Below are 20,839 nucleotides of genomic sequence, written 5' to 3' on the forward strand. Positions count from 1 at the left end.
ACTAATTAACTTACATGATGCTGACACTGCAGCTTATATTATTCCTTACTTTAACAAGCAGTTATGATGCATAATACTGTATTGGCTCCCTTTGCAACTGGTCACCTCTTCATAAATATGCTTGTGATGATTAGTCAGACACCAATGTTTGCTGACTTTCATTTCCAATTTCTTAACCCATAAGGAGACAGGAGCGTCCTATGATGTGTGGACTCGGCTTTGTATCTCTTCAAAGGTAAAATGCGGTTGAAACTATGTGTGCAGTGTAACCCTTATAGCAACCTTAAAATTTTGTGCCAGTTTTACCGTCCATACAGTACATGTCGTTGTGTCTTTTGCTGTCATTACACTGAAATTAACAGAGTTGCCTTTTTTTTTTTTTTACAATGGATCAATAATTAATAGAAAATCTTTATTCTGTTCTGTCTCTGACTAAAAGAAAAATTATACAATTTTGAATTAATAGTGGCTGTGAAAGTTGTGTACACAAAGCATTTATTAACTTGTTAGTATACTAAGAACATAAAACAATATGAAGTAACAATGATTTAGATTAGCTTGCAAAACAATTGCAATTACAGGGTATATTGTATCTTAGTTTATGCATTATCTTTTTCTTACTTTGATATACAGTAGTTTAAAACTACACTGATATCCTGATACAGCATACTTCTCGATCATTGTTGGGGAGAGGAAGCCAGTTACGCATGTCGAGGTCCCTCTAGCTAAGACCTAGGCGGCTCACACTGCCAATCGTCCAGTTACTGGCTAATCCAAATGATGCAAAATTTTCCAGTTAGTGGGTGGGGAAATCATCATTCTATACGAAGCTGTCCGGTTATTGTGGTAGCATCATCCTTTCCAAGACTCCAGTTGATAAATTTTGGTCTTGGAAATTGTTAAATTAATATGAGGGTACAGTGGTACCTCGGAATACGAGTTTTTCGGAATACAAGCAGGATTTGCTCGGAAAATGTGCCTCGGAAGGCGAGTGTGTTGATACGCGTACAGGCTGACCTAGCGCATGGTGGTAGTGATCGTCGCCCCTCACCCCTCAGTTTACCAGTGCCTCGCGCCCAGTGACTATCCCGCGTCAATTCTTCACCAGGAATGTCAGTGTTTTGTTGGATTTTTTATAATTTTACCATAAAAGTTGTTATATATCTCGCCATGGGTCCCAAGAAAGCCAGTGGTAAGGATCAAGGCAAGAAAGCGCATGTGAGGATGACAATAGAGGAAAAACAGATCATTCGGAAGCATGAAAATGGTACACATGTTGTTGAACTTTGTAGGCAGTACAACAAAGCCACGTCAACAATATGCACTATACTTAGCAAGAAAAAGGACATTGAGTGCTAAAATGGCAAAAGGTGCAAGAACAATCACGAAACAAAGACCACAAATACTTGAAGTGGAAAAGTTATTAATTTGGATACACAACAAGGAGTTAGCAGGTGATAGTGTTTCGGAGGCCATCGTTTGTGAGAAAGCCAGGGTATTGCACAAAGACCTTGTAAAGAAAACCCCTGGAACGAGTGCAGATTCAATAGACTTTAAGGCAAGCAGGGGATGGTTTGAAAAATTGAGATAAAGAAGTGGTATCCATAGTGTTGCGAGGCATATGGGAGGCAGCCAGCTAAGACAAACCAGTAACTGAATGATTTATTGAAGAATTTAAAGAGTTTGCAGAGGCTGAGGGATACTTACCGTAACAAGTTTTTAATTGTGATGAAACAGGATTGTTCTGGAAAATATTGCCTAAGAGGACATACAATACCAAGGAGGAAAAATCCTTGCCCAGACACAAGCCTATAAAAGATAGGTTTACACTTGTGCTGTGTTCAAATGCGAGTGGCGATTTGAAAATTAAACCCTTGCTAGTGTATCATTCTGAAAATCCAAAGGTTTTCAAACGGTATAAAGTGCAGAAACGCCAAATGTGTGTGATGTGGAAGGATAACAAAAGGGCATAGGTGACTAGGATTTTTTTTCAGAGTGGGTGAATGAAGTGGTGTGCCTTGCCATAGAAAAATATCTGCAGGAGAAACATTTGCCACTCAAGGCCCTGCTTCTCGACAATGCTCCTGCTCATCCTCCAGGCTTGGAAGATGAATTGATGCACAGATACAGTAAATTTCTCACAATAAAGTTCCTTCATCCTAACACCACTCTAATTCAGCCTATGGACCAGAAAATCATAGCGAATTTTAAGAAACTTTATGAAAGGGCACTTTTCCGGAAATGTTTTGAAGTGACTGAAACCAGAAACCTCACTCTCAAAGAGTTCTGGAAAGACCATTTTAACATTTGTAGTTCTTTAAAACTCTTTGACAAAGCCTGGCAAGAAGTGACTCAAAGAACCCTGATCTCTGGCTGGAGGAAATTGTGGCCTGAATGTGTGACAGAACTAGACTTTGAGGGGTTTGAGCCTGTAAATGATGCGCCTATTGTTGAGGAAATTGTTACTCTGGGCCGGCAAATGGTCTTGGAATTGGATGATGGTGATGTGGAGGAGTTGGTGGAAGAACACAACGAAGAACTGACCACCGAAGAACTCCAAGCCCTTCAAAAGGAACAGCAAGAAGACCCAGCTGAGGATGTTTCTCCAGTGGAGGAAGATGAGGCAATACAGAATGTCCCTTCTGCAGAAATTAAGAAGTGGTGTTAGATGTGGGAAGAGATGCAAATTTTTATTGAAAAGACTCACCCAGAGAAAGCTGTAGTAGGCTGTTGCCTTAATCTTTTCAATGACAATGTGATGCCTTACTACAGAGACAGCTTGCGAAGAAGGGAAAAACAAGCTTCCATTGACAGATTTGTTGTGAGAAAATAGAGCAGTGAGCCACAACAAGGACCTAGTGGTATGCAGGCAAAATGTGCCAGGGAGTGCACACCAGAAAGGTCCTCACTGCCTGATGTTATAATGGAAGGGGACTCCACTCCCAAACAGTAACACCTCTCCTCCTCCCCCCTCCTCACCATCTTCCATACGCCTACAGCATTCATCAGCAAGGGTAAGTAATAACTTGAACATAGTTTTGTAGGTTTATTTAGATGAATTAGGTATAAAATTTAGTTTGAAGTGAGGTTTTTTGGGTAGTCAGAAACAGATTAATTCATTTCCCATTATTTCTTATGGGGAAATTAGCTTCGGATTACGAGTTTTCGCAATACGAGCTGTCTCCAGGAACGAATTAAACTCTTAAACTGAGGTACCACTGTATAATTCTTTGTGTGAGTACTTGAATACCATTCTCTGCCAGAGTGCGTGGATACCCCTGTAAGTGAGGTGGCTGGCAGAAGTGTTTAGTATTGCACTAGAACAGTTTCTAATTAAAAAAATGTTAAATAATAATAAAAAAAAAAAATTTAAGTTCAATGTTGAGAACAAACTGATGGTAGTGGTGAAGTGAAAAAAAGAACTAAATATTGAGATGCTTGGAGAATTGGAATTCTTTGCAATCCAGAAAAGGTCTGGTTCCAATTTGTCAATTTGATTGAGGACACATTGTATATTCTCTACATACTTTTTGTTAGTCTCGCGATTCTTGTTTCTGAGAAAGTTGGTGACCTCGGTTAGATGTTGAGTAAAGATGTCCTAAGCTGTACAACACATTTTATATGCTATGGTGTCTGCAGATATCTTAAATTTTATTATATATAATTATTTTAAATTGAGTAACTAGCATGTAAATTCCAGTACAGATAATTAACTAACATATTTGATGCCAATCCTGCATATTATAATACATCATATTTTAACAAATAATTATGTTGATTAATACTGTATTAGTTACCTCTGCTGCTGGTCACTTCATAATAAATTTATTTGATAAATCAGAAACGACCATTGTTTTCAATTTTCAATTTCTTAACCCATGAGGAAACGGAAAATGTGTTTGTTGTCTGGACTCAAATTGGTATCTCTCAAATGGTAAAATGATGATGAACTTGTGTGTGCAGTGCATTGCAACCCTTATACCAACCTAATTATCTACTAATTTTACTGTCCACACAGAAACTGTCGTCGTGTCTTTTGTGTGGTTTTGTGTAGAGATGTACTGTATAGAATAGTTACATGCAGAGGGAGAGTGCCTAGGCTGTCTCCAGTCCTGAATGACTTCAGATCATCAATTTATCCTCATTCTTCACTTTCTCAAAGCTTACATTCCCTGTCCAATTTTCCTAATGACCAATGTTTTCTAAGGTTCACCAGGAGGCTTCGAGTCAGTCTCGACACATTTCCCTGAATGATATTGTTTATTTAGGCAAAAGTATATACATAAAAAATCCAGCATTGAATAATGAAATGCCAATTTCTGGGTGAGCCCTGGTGGCTCCCTAAAACTGCTGATATAGTTCCAAACTACAAGTTGCCATTAGCCTCGGAGTTCTATTTGGCCTATTGGGGACCACGAGCCAGAACCTGGCCCCCTTTAGAGTGGGGCTCTTTATGATGCCACTTATCTAGCAGTGGCACTTAAAATTTTTGTATGAATTTATTCATGTCTGCCACCACCGAGGAAGGCACCCAGAAAGTTCGCAAAACAAAACAGACCACTGCTGATTATAAATGAGACCACAGTCTCAAGAACTGCCAAAAGAACTTTAGCAATGTAAACAAACTTACCAAAAATTCACAAAACTAGCACGAGCTCATTCTCCCCACATCGCCCCTTGTTTGGGGAGGAGGAGAGGGGCAGCCTGGGTCTGCTGGCTGCTCCACCCTCAATTCTATTAATGATGGAAACAATCCCCCCGATGTCTAGGGTAGGGATGGAGGGAGGGAGTCAAGAAAACAGGGCTCATCCAGAATTTGTCATTTCATTATATTCAATGCTGGTTTTCTGGGGACACCCCCCCCCCCACTCGTAGCCTCCTGAAGCGCGCTCTACCCCATGGAGAAGGAAACAGACATGCACTTCCTAGGGAAGAGGAACCACTGCAGGTACAATGATGGCGTAGAGACATTTGGCTGCAACACACAATTCAAAACCACTCAAAGGTGTCAAGGACTGGGAACATTGACAAGATACTTAGTTGTCGGAATCCTGTTTGACCGCCATCTCCCCATGCTCAATCAAATATATCCAAACCTAAGAAAACCATTTACAGAGTACAGGCAAAGTAAAACAAACCATGTAATTTGACTAAAAAGAGAAATGATGAAAAAAGTGAACCAGTAATTTGTACATTGACAACAAACTATGCAATACTAACCAAAGGTATAACCGGATGGCAGCTATGACCACCCAGGAGTCCTACCTGCCTGCGTCATTCAAACGCTGCCCTCAAGATGCACCCGATCCTCATGGAAAAGCAACGTGGGGGAGGGGGGAAAAAAAAGGTATCAAGGCTGACCAAAGAATGGCATGTCATTACTGTCAATGTTTGACTTCTGGACTGGCTTCAAGCAGCTTCCCAGTGCATACTCCCAATAATGTCTCAGAAAAAATACCGTCTTTGGGTTAAAAGTATTTGTCAAATAAAGTAGGAATTTTTTTTTAGGGACTAACCTATGGATGAACTCAGAAAATGGATAGGCACCCCAAGAGTCCCACAGGTTTGGCAAGGATGGAAGGCATCCAATACTGTATAGTAGAAGAGAAGGCAGTAAAAGCAACTTGTTTGCACATATTTTTAATGTGACACACACTAGGCTAGCTGAACCGATCCACCAGATACGCTGAAGAAACCTGGCCATGAACAAGGCATTGAGGAAATGTGATTGACAGTGTGTTACAGTTTAGGAAGAGTAAGCACAAATAATGCCATAAAGCAGCAGCAACAGAACAGAGGACATGATGCATCATTGCCTGGCAGAAGAAAAAAAATTTCAGAATTTTTTTTATCTTGCACATGAAACAATGCTTCGGTATACAGTGGTACCTTGGAATACGAGTGTCCCTGTATACGAGTTTTTTGGAATACGAGCAGGATTTGCTCGGAAAATTTGCCCCGGAAAGCGAGGGTTGCCTCGGAACACGAGTTTGTTGATACACGTACTGTACAGGCCGACTAACGCATGGTGGCACGGCGATTACGCCTCAGTTTACCAGTGTTTCGCGCCCAGTGACTATCCCGCCTGAATTCTTCACAAGGATTTACAGTATTTTGTCGTTTTTTTGGCCATTTGAGCATAAAAGTTATTATATATCTTACCATGGGTCTCAAGAAAGCCATTGGTAAGGTTCAACCTAAGAAAATAGCTGTGAGTGGAGGCAGTAGAGGATGTCCCTTCTTGATTAAGAAAATGTGTAAAGTATGGGAAGAACTGCAAAGTTTTGTTGAAAAAACTCGCCCAGATAAAGCTGTAGCAGGCCGTTGCATTGACCTTTTAAATGACAATGTGATGTCTTACTACAGACAAGTGTTAAAATGTAGGGAAAAACAAGTGTCTTTGGGCAGATTCTTAGTAAGACAAGCAAGTCCTAGTGGTATGCAGGCAAAATGTGCCAGTGTGTGCACACCAGTGAAGTCCTCACTGCCTGATGTTATAATGGAAGGGGACTCCCCTTCCAAACAGTAACACCTCTCCTCCTCCTCCTCACCATCTTCCATATGCCAACAACAGTCATCAGCAAGGGTTAGTAATAACTTGAACATAGTTTTGTAGGTTTATTTATTTGAATAAGGTATAAAATTTAGTTTGAAGTGAGGTTTTTGGGTAGTCGGGAACGGATTAATTCATTTCCCATTATTTCTTATGGGGAAATTAGCTTCGGATTAAGAGTTTTTGGAATACGAGCTGTCTCCAGGAACGGATTAAACTCTTAAACGGAAGTACCACTGTAGTACATTTCCTTTCAGGGCCTTGAAGGCTTTCATGATCACCTGAACTTCGTCCACATGTTCTCACTGTTGTGGTGGGTTTGGCTGAAGGTGTTTTATTGCCTTCTTCACTGTTTAATCCTTTAACTGCGCGGCCTATAAATGACACCCCCCAGTGCGCAAGAAATAAATTCTTGGGAAAAATTATTTTTTTGTTCTGAAAGTGTCAAAAACCCCTCCCTGTATATGGATATAGCAACGGAATTTCGAAATTGTACTTACTTTGGCTGCTATGGGGTCTGTAAGGTGGCGCATGACGTCATCATTCCCCGTGCGCCCGTGACGTAAGATCTTGGGACCGGTGGGGTGTCCAGGGCAGGGGGCGCGAGTTGCCACGAATATATTTTTGCGCATTTTTTTCGCACATTTCAAAATACAATTGATTACATTTTATGTGCCGAACTGATGTATGGTGAACACATACACTATATTATGGCAGTAGAACATCCGTACTGTCCGTAGACACTGTTATGTGCATCACAAAAAGGTACACGTATCCTGCACTTATTTCTAATGTGTCACACAGATATATTTATATTTACATTATATATACACACTGTACAGTATCACACACTATATACACACACTCAGTACTCCGAGTGTGTGATATGCTGCGAAACAGCCAACAGGGCAGAATGGCACCTTGCGCTCCACGCACCAGGTGCTGATGCATCTACGCTTTTGTGGTCTGCGTGTAGTGTTCCTGCAGATTATGCATGCACATTTATCCTTCTCCCATGATGCTGTGCCTGGCATATACTCCAGCATGTGTACCCCGAAGTTCTCATTACCCCGCGGTCTGTCTGGAGCTGCATGTGGCATTGTTGCTTGCACCCCACGGGGTACTAAGGAGCCCTCCATGCCATACTATACCAACAGCTGTGACACAACGCTGGCACTGAAGGTACGTATAGACGGTTTCCTGCCGGACTTCACCAGGTACATATTGAAGCAGTTGAGCACTGCAACATCCATGAGGTGGAAGAAGAACTTTTTCGTCCACTTCACAGACCTGCGCACGCACTCCACACCAAGCATCATGTCACACTTATCGATGAGGCGCATGTTCATGTTATAGTCTACGACACAGTCCGGCGTGTCTGAAAATGGACACGGTGTTGTGGGCAAGGAGGTATCTGGTCAACAGGGGGCTGGTGTAATAGTTGTCGGTAAACAGTATATGCCCCTTGTTCAGCAACGGTTCCATCAGGGTTTTTACGACACTGCCGGAGAACCCGTGTTCATCTTGAGCTGGTATGTCGATGTCTGTACCGGAATACAAGATCATGTCCAGGACGATACCAGTCTCACAATCGCACAGCACGAAAAACTTCAGGCCAAAATGGTGCCACTTGGAAGGGATGTACTGCTTGAATGCCAGTCTGCCCTTGAACAATACAAGCGACTCGTTGATAACGACATTCTGTCCAGGTACAAAATAATCCCTGAACTTCCCTCGCAGGTCGCTGAATACCTTGCGTACCTTCCACAGTCTGTCGTGTCTGTCCTCATTTGCATTATTTTCGAAATGCAGGCACCTCAGAATCAACAGGAACCTATCCCGCGACACATACCGGTTGAAGACGGGCGATGGAACAAGGCTGTCTTTGTTCCAATAGTCTTGGACAACAGCTTTCTCGGAGTGTTTCATCATCATTCATAGTGCAAGAAAGACTACATCTCATCGATTGTCGTATCCTTCCATCACGTGAGGCGTGAGGCAGGTAATATGCCGCCGTCTATGAGGGTGTGGGCGTATGTGTTTGTCTCGGTCACAAGATGAGTCATGAAGACATTGTCAAAATATGCCTGGAAATATTCCATGTCCGCCATGTCATCACCGGTATACGGGAATAAAGCTGTAACATCAATGTCGGTATCATCAAACTTTGGTATTTGAGGGACAAATGTGGCGCAATCCTCCCACACAAGTACACCAGGGGGTTTGGTGTTGGCGCCAACACCACAGCCAACACCACCATGGCTACGTCGTCTGCTGCTGCTGCTGGAGCTGCGTGAGGGTATGCTTGGCGCTGAGGCAGATTTCCGTACCGTAGGCCTAGCACGAACACCTGATGTTGAGGGCTCACTGTCGTCATGCTGGGAGACACGTTGCCGCCTGCCTTTACGTGTTGCTGAGGCAGCAAAACCCCGCCTGGTACCACCCCCACTGCTAGTGCTCGGGTCGTCCACACTACTTGTATCGGAGCCAATGTCGATGAACCCCAAGAAAGATTCGTCACATGTACTGTCACTGAATAATGAACTAGCATCTGGGGACATACATGATGGTGGTGATAACGGTGTTGACCCAGGGCGGCGAGACAGGCCGGGCGAGGAGCGTGTACCGTAAACGCTAGCCACATCATCCACTTCTGTCTCCCCCTCACTCGTATCAGACCTCTGTGTCAGATCTTTCTCTGGATCATAGTCCAGGTCATCATCCATAGCACCGTCATCCTACAATATATCGCGAATTTCCTCCTCAGAGTCGTTTTCCATGACCGCGGGTCACAGTGGAACGGGAGCTCGTTGATGATGCGTCAGACATGGTTGCTGCTTGGGAACTGGGGCTCCCCACGGCTGCAGGGAATGCTGGGATTTTTTTTCAAGATGGCGGACGATCACTGGGGCCCCCAGCCATCTATTCCATATCCGCGTCACCGTGTGCCACTTTTAACACTTTGGCGTACCCCGCGCGCCACCCCTCAACTGTGCGATATGGGTCCCATGGTGTCACGGGAGCGCGCGTAAATTCTGAAAAGTGTATACTCTCCAACTTTGTCACCTTATTTCTCGTCCTACGAGATTAAATTTTGTATCATTGTGTTCGCAATAGAATTCTCTACAGCACTAAATGCATATAAACTCCAAAAGCCCGGCTAATTACCCGCAGCAAACAAAGTGCGAACAAGTTACCCAGGAGCGCGCAAACGCGATAAAATGTTTTCACTATTTTCACTCTGGTCACCTCAATTTTCGCCCTAGGTCTTTCATTTTGGTCTCAATGGGTTCGCAATAGAATTCCCTATAGGAACATTAGCATATAAAATAAAAAACCTGGTCACGCTCCAACCGCCGACGAGTTGAAGACGGGCCACGCGTTAGCCGCGAGTGAGCACTTGGACGCCTTCCAGCTACACTCCCAATTCCCGCCCTTTTCAAGCCTTTCTTTCGCAATTTTCTTCCTGGAAGGGCCTTGTTCATGATCACTAACCATCGTGGAGTAAGCGTAGATAGTTTCTAAAGCCGCAGTAAGAAATATAGCCACGGAAAATAGCCGAAATGTTCACACGTTTGAGATGCGAGGGGAGGCGACATTGGACACAACAGTGGAGCGAAAACAATGGGCCCACGGCGTGTGCCAAGCCGCCTGAAGGCCACGAGGCTCAACAAAGAAAATGGGAAAACATCGGCGCGCATTTTAAAACCAGTCCCAAAAAAATCGGATAAAAACCTGATTTTTGGCGATTATTTAAAGTGGATGACGCAATACTGCGTCATCCCCGGCATTACCGACAGTAAACGGATGACGCAATGCTGCATCATGCCCGGGCAAAAGTGTTAAATTGGACATGAAAAATACAAACACCTGGATGCTCGTAGCGCACCCTAAGCCTGGGCCTGCAGGCGCGTTGCGCAGTTAAAGAATTAAGAGACTGCTGCCACTGGGACATCATGGTGCAGCTCTCTTGGGCCTTACAGAAAATTTTGATCCAGTATTTTCCTTTGTAGGATTTTTGAGGTTTTGTTCAATGGCACACTCTCGTCACCACCCAAGTTGCTAATAGCAACTCAGGCCTCGGCTGAGGATTTGTTTCCAGCTCTTACTATGTTGGCTATGGGTTGCTGTTCCCATGCAAGCAGTTGTTTATGGCATTATGAATGGTGCTTTAGTGAATCCTTCTCCCGATAGGCTCCGAGATTCAGCTTCTCTCTGATTGCACTTTGGTGTTCCACTACCCCAACAGGGGGGGCTCAAATCGCTCTCTTTTCCAGTGAAGGGTAGACCCTTAGAATAGCCTCGGGTTTTGACTTCTTAGGGATTCCCCAGTGCGGTCTACTTTTGGGAATGTCAAATGTTCTTGAGAATGGTCTCTTGTGTTTCCATCAAATTTTAACATAATAGGAAGTGGTGTTGAACCATCAAATATCTCTTTATATAGCTCCCCTTTCTGATCACATGCTCCTTTTGCTTGAATTGGAATTGAATTGGAATATAATATTATAATATATAATTATTTTAATATTGTAATATATATTATAATATAATTTATTATATATTACAATATTATAATATTATTATAATATTCGAGTTGTGTTGTGTGTGGTAGTCCCCGGAGGACTCCTAGTCCTCCCCCGGGAGGTTCTGCAGGGCCCTCAGCAAGGCTACCAGCCTGCTGCATGAGTAATGCCAGGGGCATCCCTTCAGGTCATCCCTTCGTGTCCTCATGCATGAGCTCGTGCATCTGGCGCCTTACAACCAGTTGCTCCAGGTAGATGCGACTTGACAGCCTGGGAAGGCAGCTCATGTAGGGGAAGGAAAACCCTGACCTGAAACCTCCGCTGTCTCGTGGCCATACCCACTTTTGGGACGGGCTTCAGGAGTCAACCTCGAGGAAAAATTCGGAGCTGGAGCTCCTAATGCAGCTTGTTGCCGGCTTCAACTACACATTCTAGCAGCTCCTGTGATGGCTATGGAACCAAGCATTTTGGCGTTTGCCTTTCCATTGGACAATTTCAGCAACGTAGAGAGGGGAGACCGGCTGCATGGGTAACAGCTTCTCCTCCATATTGATCTACCCAGGCTTTGTGGTCTGGAGAGGACACTCCAGCCTTGACAATCAGAGCGCAACTCCATAGTTTCCCGAGACTGCAGGATGCATACTACTAAACTTCCTAAACTGTGACTCTGTCAATCCCATTTCCTTAATGCTTTGTTCCATGGCCAGGTTTCCTCAGCGTATCTGTCTAGTGGATCGATTCAGAAAGCCTAATGTGTGTTGCCATGATATGTGCAAGTATGCTGCTTTTACTGCCTTCTCTGCTAATATATTGGATGTGTTCTATCCTTGCCAAAACTGTGGGGTTCTTTGGCTGCCTATTCAGTTTCTGAGTTCATTCATAGGTTAGCCCCCTCCAATTTTTTTCTTCCTCTAATAGACCAGTTTTTCAACTCAAATACAATATTTTTTTCAAAGACGTTGTTGGGAGTATGCGCTGGGAAGTTGCTTGAAGACAGTCCAGAAGTCAAACATTAACAGTAATGAAATGCCATTCTTTGATCAGCCTTGGTACCTTTTTTTTTTGCACCCACACTTCTTTTCCATGAGGATCAGGTGTATCTTGAGGGTGACGTATGAATGAGAAAGCAGGCAAAATGGACTCCTGGGTGGCCATGTTTGCCACCTGGTTTTGCACTTGGTTGTTAGTACATGGTTTGTTGTCAATATGCAAATTACTGCTTCACTTGTTTTCATCATTGTATTTTAGTCAAGATACATAATTTGTTTTACTGTGCAGGGGTGCCAGTGAGACCCACAGATTAGATCTGCACAGCCCTATTGAACCCACTACTACAACTACTTCCAGAACAGGTAAAGCACACTATGGACTTCAACAGGATACAAGCTATCAGGGAGCCTGTCCCACAGGGGGCAGTCCTTTTCTCCTTGGACGTGGTCTCCCTATTTCCAGTATTCCCCAAAGGGAAGCTGCCAGAGGGTAGCAGATTTTCTTTGTACAATATAAGCACAGAATAAGGACTTATTTTCGACAAGCAGGAGTATAGAGGACCCCAACAAAACTACTACTTGAGGAAGCCATCTTTCACGTTATGCGAGACAATCGTGACGTTTGATGGTCAAACATAGACAGATCAAAGGGATGACAATTGGGACTTCAAGCAGTATGGAAATAGCAGAGATATTTATGCACACTGTTTTTGAAATGGCCAGGAACTACAGCCAACAGGACCACCGCCTCATGTATTTGAGATACAGTGATGACATTTTTGCTGTCATGGCAGGAGGAGAGCAGCAACTAATTCAGTTCAACTGAATATACAGTCCATGGGAACTTAAAATTTACATTGGAGGTTCACGAACAAACAATTCCCTTTCTAGATACTAGAGTATACATAGACAAACTCTGCAGACTGTTCTGCAGTCTGTTTTTTGAAAGCAGGCTGCAGACCACAACAAGCTTCTGGGTACCTATTTACTGCTAGGTGGACAGGGGCATTAGGTGATAGGAAATGCACCCAACTATTTCTGTCCTTCCCGGGAGATTTGGACAATGATCTTGTATGTTTTGTCTACATGTACACTACTTCACTGCCACTTTTAGATTTTAAGCCATTTAAGGGTTTATGTAGGCTTCTAATAAATTTTGGATCACTCATTATGTATCATGTTAATGTTTATGTATCATAAACTTCCTAAATATTTTTTAAAGCATACACAAGTTATTACTTAACATGTGGAAATGCGTAAATGTTAACAAATAATTGCCATTCCATTGTCTGCTCATGTACTCAATTTTGTTTTCTTGACTACAGTACATGGATTATAGATTATTGCTAATTATTGGTCCTAGCTGCAAATATTTTGGTTGTTGAACAATTTTGATCTATATAGTGTTTGGTACACATGAAACTCTACTACATTTGAACAAATTTGACATGCCATTTTATAAAACATGTCTATAGTACAGTACAGTAATCATTAAGCCCTAATTTGTAGGTAATACAAAAGTAGGGGTCCATGTTAAGTGCAGCATTTGATCAAAACTTACAAGCATTCAGATTCTATGTGCTGTATATCTAATATAATGGCTGTGTAAATTTGTATTAGTTGTAATGCTATATATCTTTTATAATTTGCAGTTGAAAGGATAATGACAGTATTATGGGTGGTGTCACGTTTGATTTACTTTTAAAATGGCACGTTTGAGTTGCTTTTAAAGTCTGGTTGCTTTCAAAATGACAGTCAGTGTAACTCGGCAATGAGAGGGGAGAACAAAATTCTATGAATAATTTTTCTTTTTATATTCTCAACTGTATTTAAACCCTTGAGAGTAATGCTCATCTTCAAAATTGATTATATAGTGTATAGGTCAGTATATCAATTAGTAAGTAAAAGTATACTATATACTGTACAGTATTTAACTAGGGCATTTTAATTAATGAACCTGGCACCATGCATAAACTCCTGGGGGTGATGGTGAAACTGGCTGAGCTTTATTAACTTAAGATGGGGTTATTAATGTCCATTATGCACTAAACCCTTGGAAGCTGACTAACACACTAGAGTGAAACCCATTTACTTCCCTGGTTAATTTGAATTATGTTTATGCTTTATATCTATTGTTTCTTGCTTTTTTAATTTGTTTTAAAGTCTTTGAATATTCCTAATTAAACTTGTTTTTGTTAATGTTACAGAGACAGAGGCAACTTCGACGACCCAACAACTAGGTTCTATACGGCATGTGTTGTGGAGGCATTTGACTACTTACACTCTCAAGGCATCATCTACCGTGACCTCAAACCAGAGAATCTACTCCTTGATCTTAAAGGATATGTTAAACTTGTGGATTTTGGATTCGCAAAGAGACTACAGGTGAGTGTGGTCTCTTAGTAGGCAGTATCTCTGCTATTAAGATTATTTGGTGTTACATCATCATTATTACCCCATGTGCCACTTCCCTGAGATGAAGGTATCACTGAGGATAAATGAAGGGATGCTGTACAGGAAAAGAATGTTGTCTGGTAAAAAGATGTTTGTCTATTCACTATATCATATTACAGTACTTATCCATAACAGAATAAGAATAACCACCACCACACTCCAGTAGTGATCCACTACAACATCGCACCTCTTCACAAGACTAGGTGTACACTACTCTTCTTGAATTTTCAAATACAAATTAAATATGCCTTAATGGTTTGCATATTGGTTACTAATTACTACTGTACTATGTTCCTATTTTGATTTTATAATAATAATACAGTAATAATAATATATTATTATTATTATTATTATACAAAGAAATCACATGGCATGATACATCAATGAGAAAATTATTTGGAGGAGTGCAGGGATTTGAACAAATGTCTGGGAGTCACTAGAATGCTGGTTCAAATCCCCACATTGCTTTCAATGATTGTCATTATTTTTTGTAAAGAACTTACTACCTTTTCCCAGGTAGTAAGACAAGACTTAATGTTCCCCACGACATCCTGTGTGCTGTTTACACTCACTGTCTATCACCTCAGCCTTTCTCTCCTCTTATCTTCAGATTCATCCCACCCGATTCAGAGCTGGACTGGCTACTTACTGATTTCAAGGATGTATTTTGTTGTTCTCACAAAATGATGTTCATTTCTGTTGTCATGTTGCTTCCCTTATTGTGTGGTAAAAGGAAAAGATGATTACCTAAAAATCGATTTTCCATGAATTTTCATATAAGATTTGTAATCAGTATACAACTACATAAGAACATAAGACCAAAGGGAACTGCAGAATGCCTAGTGTCCCATTCGAGGCAGCTCCTATTTATAACCACCCAATCCCACTCATATACATGTCCTACGTAGAACAAAGGAACATAAGAATGAAGGTAACTGCAGAAGGCCTATTGGACCATACTAGGCAGCTCCTATTTATATCCACCCAATCACATTCATAGACAGTATCTCTAACGTATGCTTGAAACAATCAAGGGATCCTACTTTTATTATGTTACGCGGTACAGTAATTGGTTCCACAAATCAACACCCTTATTACTGAACCAGTATTTACTCAGGTCTTTCCTAAATCTAAAATCTACTTTACTGATGATTTGTCAGATTCCCTCTCTGCTGTCTATGGGTCATCCAATAAGGTTAACAGACTTCTAGATGTTACCACTGCTAGGCTTAGGCTCGGCTACAAGTACCTCTGGGAGTTTGTAACATCTGCTGATGTAGATTTGACTAAATGTAAACTGTCAGCAGAACTATTCTCATACTTTGCGTCATTATATACTGGAATGTGAAAAAATTGCGGAATTCAGAGATATCATCGATGGTGTCCAAGAAATGTGTAAGTACTTTATTCATAATAGTGTGCTGCCCGAAATCTTAGCGAAGTATCCAAAATTTGCACTGTAGGTAATGCATGCACGTGACTGTAAAGCTGCCGCCCAGTTGGGTGGGTGTGCAGCAAGACTAGTAACTGTGTGACTCGCCATAGATGTAAAGTGTCTTGTATAGTGACTGTTGTGAGCTTGTTAAATTACTTGTGATAAGATTATTGATGTGTTGACTAAACCACACACTAGAAAGTGAAGACACAATATATATACAGTCCTTGTAAGTTGCAGTTTCAAATATCACACTGTGTACCTTTATTATTTAATAAATCACCAAACATTCATAAAGTGTAGAGATGTAGTTTGAACAGTCTGCATCTTATTATAATTCATCATAAATTTTTAGAGATCCTGTAATATACAAGTCAACATATTTTGCAAAATCAAAATGTAAGCATACATATTATGGATAATGCATATTGTGTTATCAGAACCCATGTGTCAAAATGATCAGCCACTTAAAACTGAAGACTATTAAGTTCACATGAGATGTATATTGTCATAGAAAACCACAGGAAGATATGTATGCGTGACATGATTTAAAGCCACTGATGGCTCACTCCAACAGTCCTGCAGCAATCATATGAAATGAATAGTCCTTGTTAAAAGGTAAATCACTTCATGACATCTTGGATTTTATAATCTCAGACATTATTACCTGTGATTTCTCCAGAACTTAAAAAAAAAAAAAAAATATATATATAATAGGAGATAAGTATCATCTTCAAATTATGAAGCAAAAAAAAAGATAGGGAAACTGTTTAATTAGAGTAGTTGGGTTATGTTAGGATTTCTTTTAGAGTTTTTGTATTGTTAGCATAGATTTCTGATTATATATACTGAGGAATTACATCTAAATACTGAGGAATTACATACTGAGGAATTACATACTGAGGAATTACATACTGAGGAATTACATCATCTCAGGGATGATAAGTATCCTCGATCTGTATGACATCCTGCAATGTGGGTATGTCTTGCCCCCAAAATATATTTTTGTGATGAAAATATCATGTAATCATGTTGAAAACTGTTGATTGTATGTTAAATCTATGTTGTAAGAGTTGATTAATACATCCTCATAAGCAGTAATGGAAATGAGTTTTGAGAAATAAGTACTGTACTATATATATTGGTTTTGTGAGGTTTTTTGCTAAGGCTGAATTGGAGATTTATGCTCAGGGATGATAATGGGGGAGAGGGGAGGGGTCCATCCAAAAATATAACAAATAAATAAGTCGATTTAATTTATAGAAACTTGACAAAATAGCTAATATGTCTTTCTTAGTACAGAAATTGAGCATGAAAAGCTCTGGAAATTGAGAAGTAGGTATATGCCATGCACCCACATACTCCCTCCATTTGTCACTGCTCATAAGTACAGTATTTAGAATAAAATACATGTACATCTTTGGTTGGGAAAAGCTACATCTTGAAGTATTATGCTTGACTTGAATGCCTCTCTTTTAATCTAGTTTATTTTGTATAATTTATTATAGTTTATACAATGTCTGAAAGATGTACCAACCAACGTAAATCATGTAATGAGCTTTATTAGGAAAGATTGCAGCATATTTCATTTTTATTGCATTTCATCTTTGCATTTTTTTGTTTACAGGTTGGAAGGAAAACCTGGACATTCTGTGGCACACCAGAGTATGTGGCTCCTGAAGTTATTTTAAACAAAGGCCACGATATTTCAGCTGACTACTGGTCCTTAGGAGTCCTTATGTTCGAACTTTTAACAGGTAAACATTCATAAACATTGCATACAGTATTCTTAATGTCTTATTATATTCAAGTAGATTTTTTATTTTGATATTTTATACTTGTTATTTAGCATACACTAAATGCAATAATTTTCTCAATTGTCTTAGTTTTTTTGCTTGTTACATCTGTAGAATTTAGAGCAATGTCTTTATTAATTATGCAGTAGTTTGAAGCAGCCATTGGCAACACTGAAACATGTTCCAGTGAATTTTTTACTAGTGTGAATTTATCTTTGGCTTCTTGTATGGCTTAACACAGCTCACAATCGAGTAACCCGGGTTCAATTTATGGGCAGGATAGCATCTGTTGGGTACTTTTAATTTCACCTGAAATGAAATGGTCACCTAGCATTAACCACTGTACTGCACACATGATATTATGGGGAAACGAAGTGTGCACACCAGCATATCATGTTTGGTGGTATGTCATAAGATTCAAAACTCCCACGGGTACATGGGGCTCACATTCTGTTCCTCAGGACTTTAGTAAACAGGCACCATCCTGAAAATATTGTCTGCATCCTTCTTGGCTATGTGAGCCTTGGTACTGCCAGAGCAACCAAGGCTGGCTCATGCAGCTGGAGCTCACAGCACAGCTGCACAAGTTGGGGCCACAGCACCACTTAATAATTAATAATAAAATAAGGACTGTAACTGCAATTATTTTGTGATGTCATAAATGATCCTGACTGTAATACAAATTATGTACAAGGGTCAGATATCGGTGAACACAAAGCTAATTATAATGATCACAGCAGGAGGCAGACATTCACAGCACACAACCAAGTTTTTTAAAATAAATTGTCATCCACACTTCCATGGATTAAACATTCCATTCACCTGGGCTCTAGGAAACTCGAACCGTGGACTCCTCGTGAGAGAAGCAGAAGTTTTGTAAAGTTTACAAGATTTGCAAGTTTTGTAAATTTACACATCATGCAAAATGACCTATGTTCCTTTAGAAAATAATTTTGTGGAAAATTGTTCTTATTCATGGTCTTGACAGAAATTGGATAATAGCAGTGTTTGTAGTAATAATAGTATTGTGCATAGTATATTTCTGGGTATTTTGCTCTGTTGGGTGATCTGCTGGAGTCGGCTCATAGCATGTAGTTTATTATGCTAAAATTTCATTACCACACATTACTTAGCTGAACCAGGATTTCACACAATTCCCCAATGCACTCTTAACTCTATCGTCTAGTAATTCTACTTCTGACACCCCCTTATCACAGTATCGTGATATATCGATGAGAAAATCCACAGGAGCTGTGATGAGGATTCAAACCTATGTGCTATGCACAGGAATTCTCAAGGGTGCAGTAGTATCCCAGGTTGTAATACTTTTGACCATGTCGTGGTGCAGTCGACTAGAGCGTGCATCTGGGAACACCCAATGCATAGGTCATGGCTCCTGTGAATTTTCTACTTAGTGGTTTGTTTTGGTTTATAAAAATATAAATAGATGTACAGTATATAATGTGTGTAATAACAAAAACACTGTTTTATTGATCTAAGATTATCATTTCCATGCATCACTAGATTGGAGCACAATATCTTTTGAGCATAATGATGTTCCAAACATTTAACCATATAAATTCCTTAAATTATACACTAAATAATATGACTGCACATCACTAGACATAAAACCATTCAAAGACATTGACATAATTATGTAAAGGTGTATTTGCGCCAGCCCCCGCCCTACTGCTTGACCGGCGTGCACACTGCTGCTGGTGTGTACCCTATCAGTGCCTGAATATTATACCCAGACGATATGCTTCCTGTCCTCAAGGGAATTTATATGAAAGGTGGTTACTGTGTCCTATGTGGACACATTTTGTGGTCTTTACCCATTAATGTCCTATGTGGGCACATTTTTCATTGTCCTCTCATTACTCTGAACTTGTATATTAATCTTGTATATATTACAATATTTACCTCTTTATTTGTTGTAAGTTTGTACAGTACAGTATTCATCTTGATTAAAAGCTTAAAAGTTAATTTTGTTCTCAATCATAATTTTATTATTTTACAGTACAATTTCTAATAAACAGTTTCTCACAAACTTACAGCTTGATATGTATATACTGTATTGGAGAGAGTTGTGTTTATTTATGGCAAGAAGATAATACTTCTCTGCAAAGTTCCATTTGTATGCTTTCTTTCAATAGGTACCCCTCCCTTCACTGGGCCTGACCCAATGAAGACCTACAACTCCATCTTGAAGGGCATTGATGCAGTGGAATTTCCAAGAAACATCACTCGAACTGCTAATGCCCTCATTAAGCGGTTGTGTCGAGATAATCCTGCAGAGCGCCTTGGCTACCAGCGTGGAGGCATCAAGGACATACAAAAGCACAAGTAGGTTTACCATTCAATAAACCAGCACATCCAATGTTTTATCAAGTGTACATTATGCACTGTGCCAGGGATGAATACATCTGCTTGAATGTATAGACTCCTAGACCCTTGGCTACTATTTAAATCCACTGCATCTGAATTTTGCTTTTTTGCCACTTAATACTGAACATTACACTGACCATTCTCTAAATTGACCATCACCAACTCAAATCTGTTGTAAAATCAAATCAAATCATCTCTAGATAACTTAGCTAGAATCATGACTGGGTACAGTGGGTTTGTTCACGACTGACAAGCGGGAATTGCTGATTCGAATCCCAGGCAGGACAGAAATAGTTGTGCACATTTCCTAGCACCTAATGCTAGGAAATGTGTTCACTTAGAAGTAAATAGGTACCCAGAAGTTAGTCGGCTTGTGAGGTTGCATCCTGGGGAGGATCAGCAGTTCAACCTTTGGAGATCTCCATGTAAGTATCAGTAGGATAAAAACCCACATTTGTGTACAGGTATATGTAAAATTTATGTAAGGAATTTACACAGTCTTTTGCACTCTCCTGAGTATTTTATCCCCGAGTGTGTGATTAGGATGAGACTTACATCTCGGCGTCTAATCAATGTCACATCAACGAAATTTATGTAAGGAATGTAAATTCCTTACATAAATTTCACATACTGTATACACGAGTGTGTGTTTTTTATCCTATGTTATTATGTCTGTCAGAAGACATTACCATTACTAATAA

At 40.4% G+C, this 20,839-nt stretch overlaps 1 protein-coding gene across 6 annotated transcripts in view; it reads left to right on the plus strand.

Moving 5' to 3' along the window:
• Nucleotides 1-20,839, plus strand: part of for (cGMP-dependent protein kinase for) — a 579,799-nt gene that overhangs the window by 550,309 nt on the left and 8,651 nt on the right. For 3 of the 6 annotated variants that reach the window (XM_069329495.1, XM_069329493.1, XM_069329494.1), the window contains exons 12-15: nt 185-235; nt 14,273-14,450; nt 17,582-17,711; nt 19,907-20,096. In XM_069329495.1, coding sequence (XP_069185596.1) covers nt 185-235; nt 14,273-14,450; nt 17,582-17,711; nt 19,907-20,096 — 549 coding nt within the window. The remainder of the gene's footprint in view (nt 1-184; nt 236-14,272; nt 14,451-17,581; nt 17,712-19,906; nt 20,097-20,839) is intronic. The other 3 variants (XM_069329496.1, XM_069329498.1, XM_069329497.1) reach the window with 1 other exon arrangement.

The sequence above is a fragment of the Procambarus clarkii genome, chromosome 22 (genome assembly GCF_040958095.1).
Source record: "Procambarus clarkii isolate CNS0578487 chromosome 22, FALCON_Pclarkii_2.0, whole genome shotgun sequence".
In the NCBI taxonomy this organism is placed as follows: domain Eukaryota; kingdom Metazoa; phylum Arthropoda; class Malacostraca; order Decapoda; family Cambaridae; genus Procambarus; species Procambarus clarkii.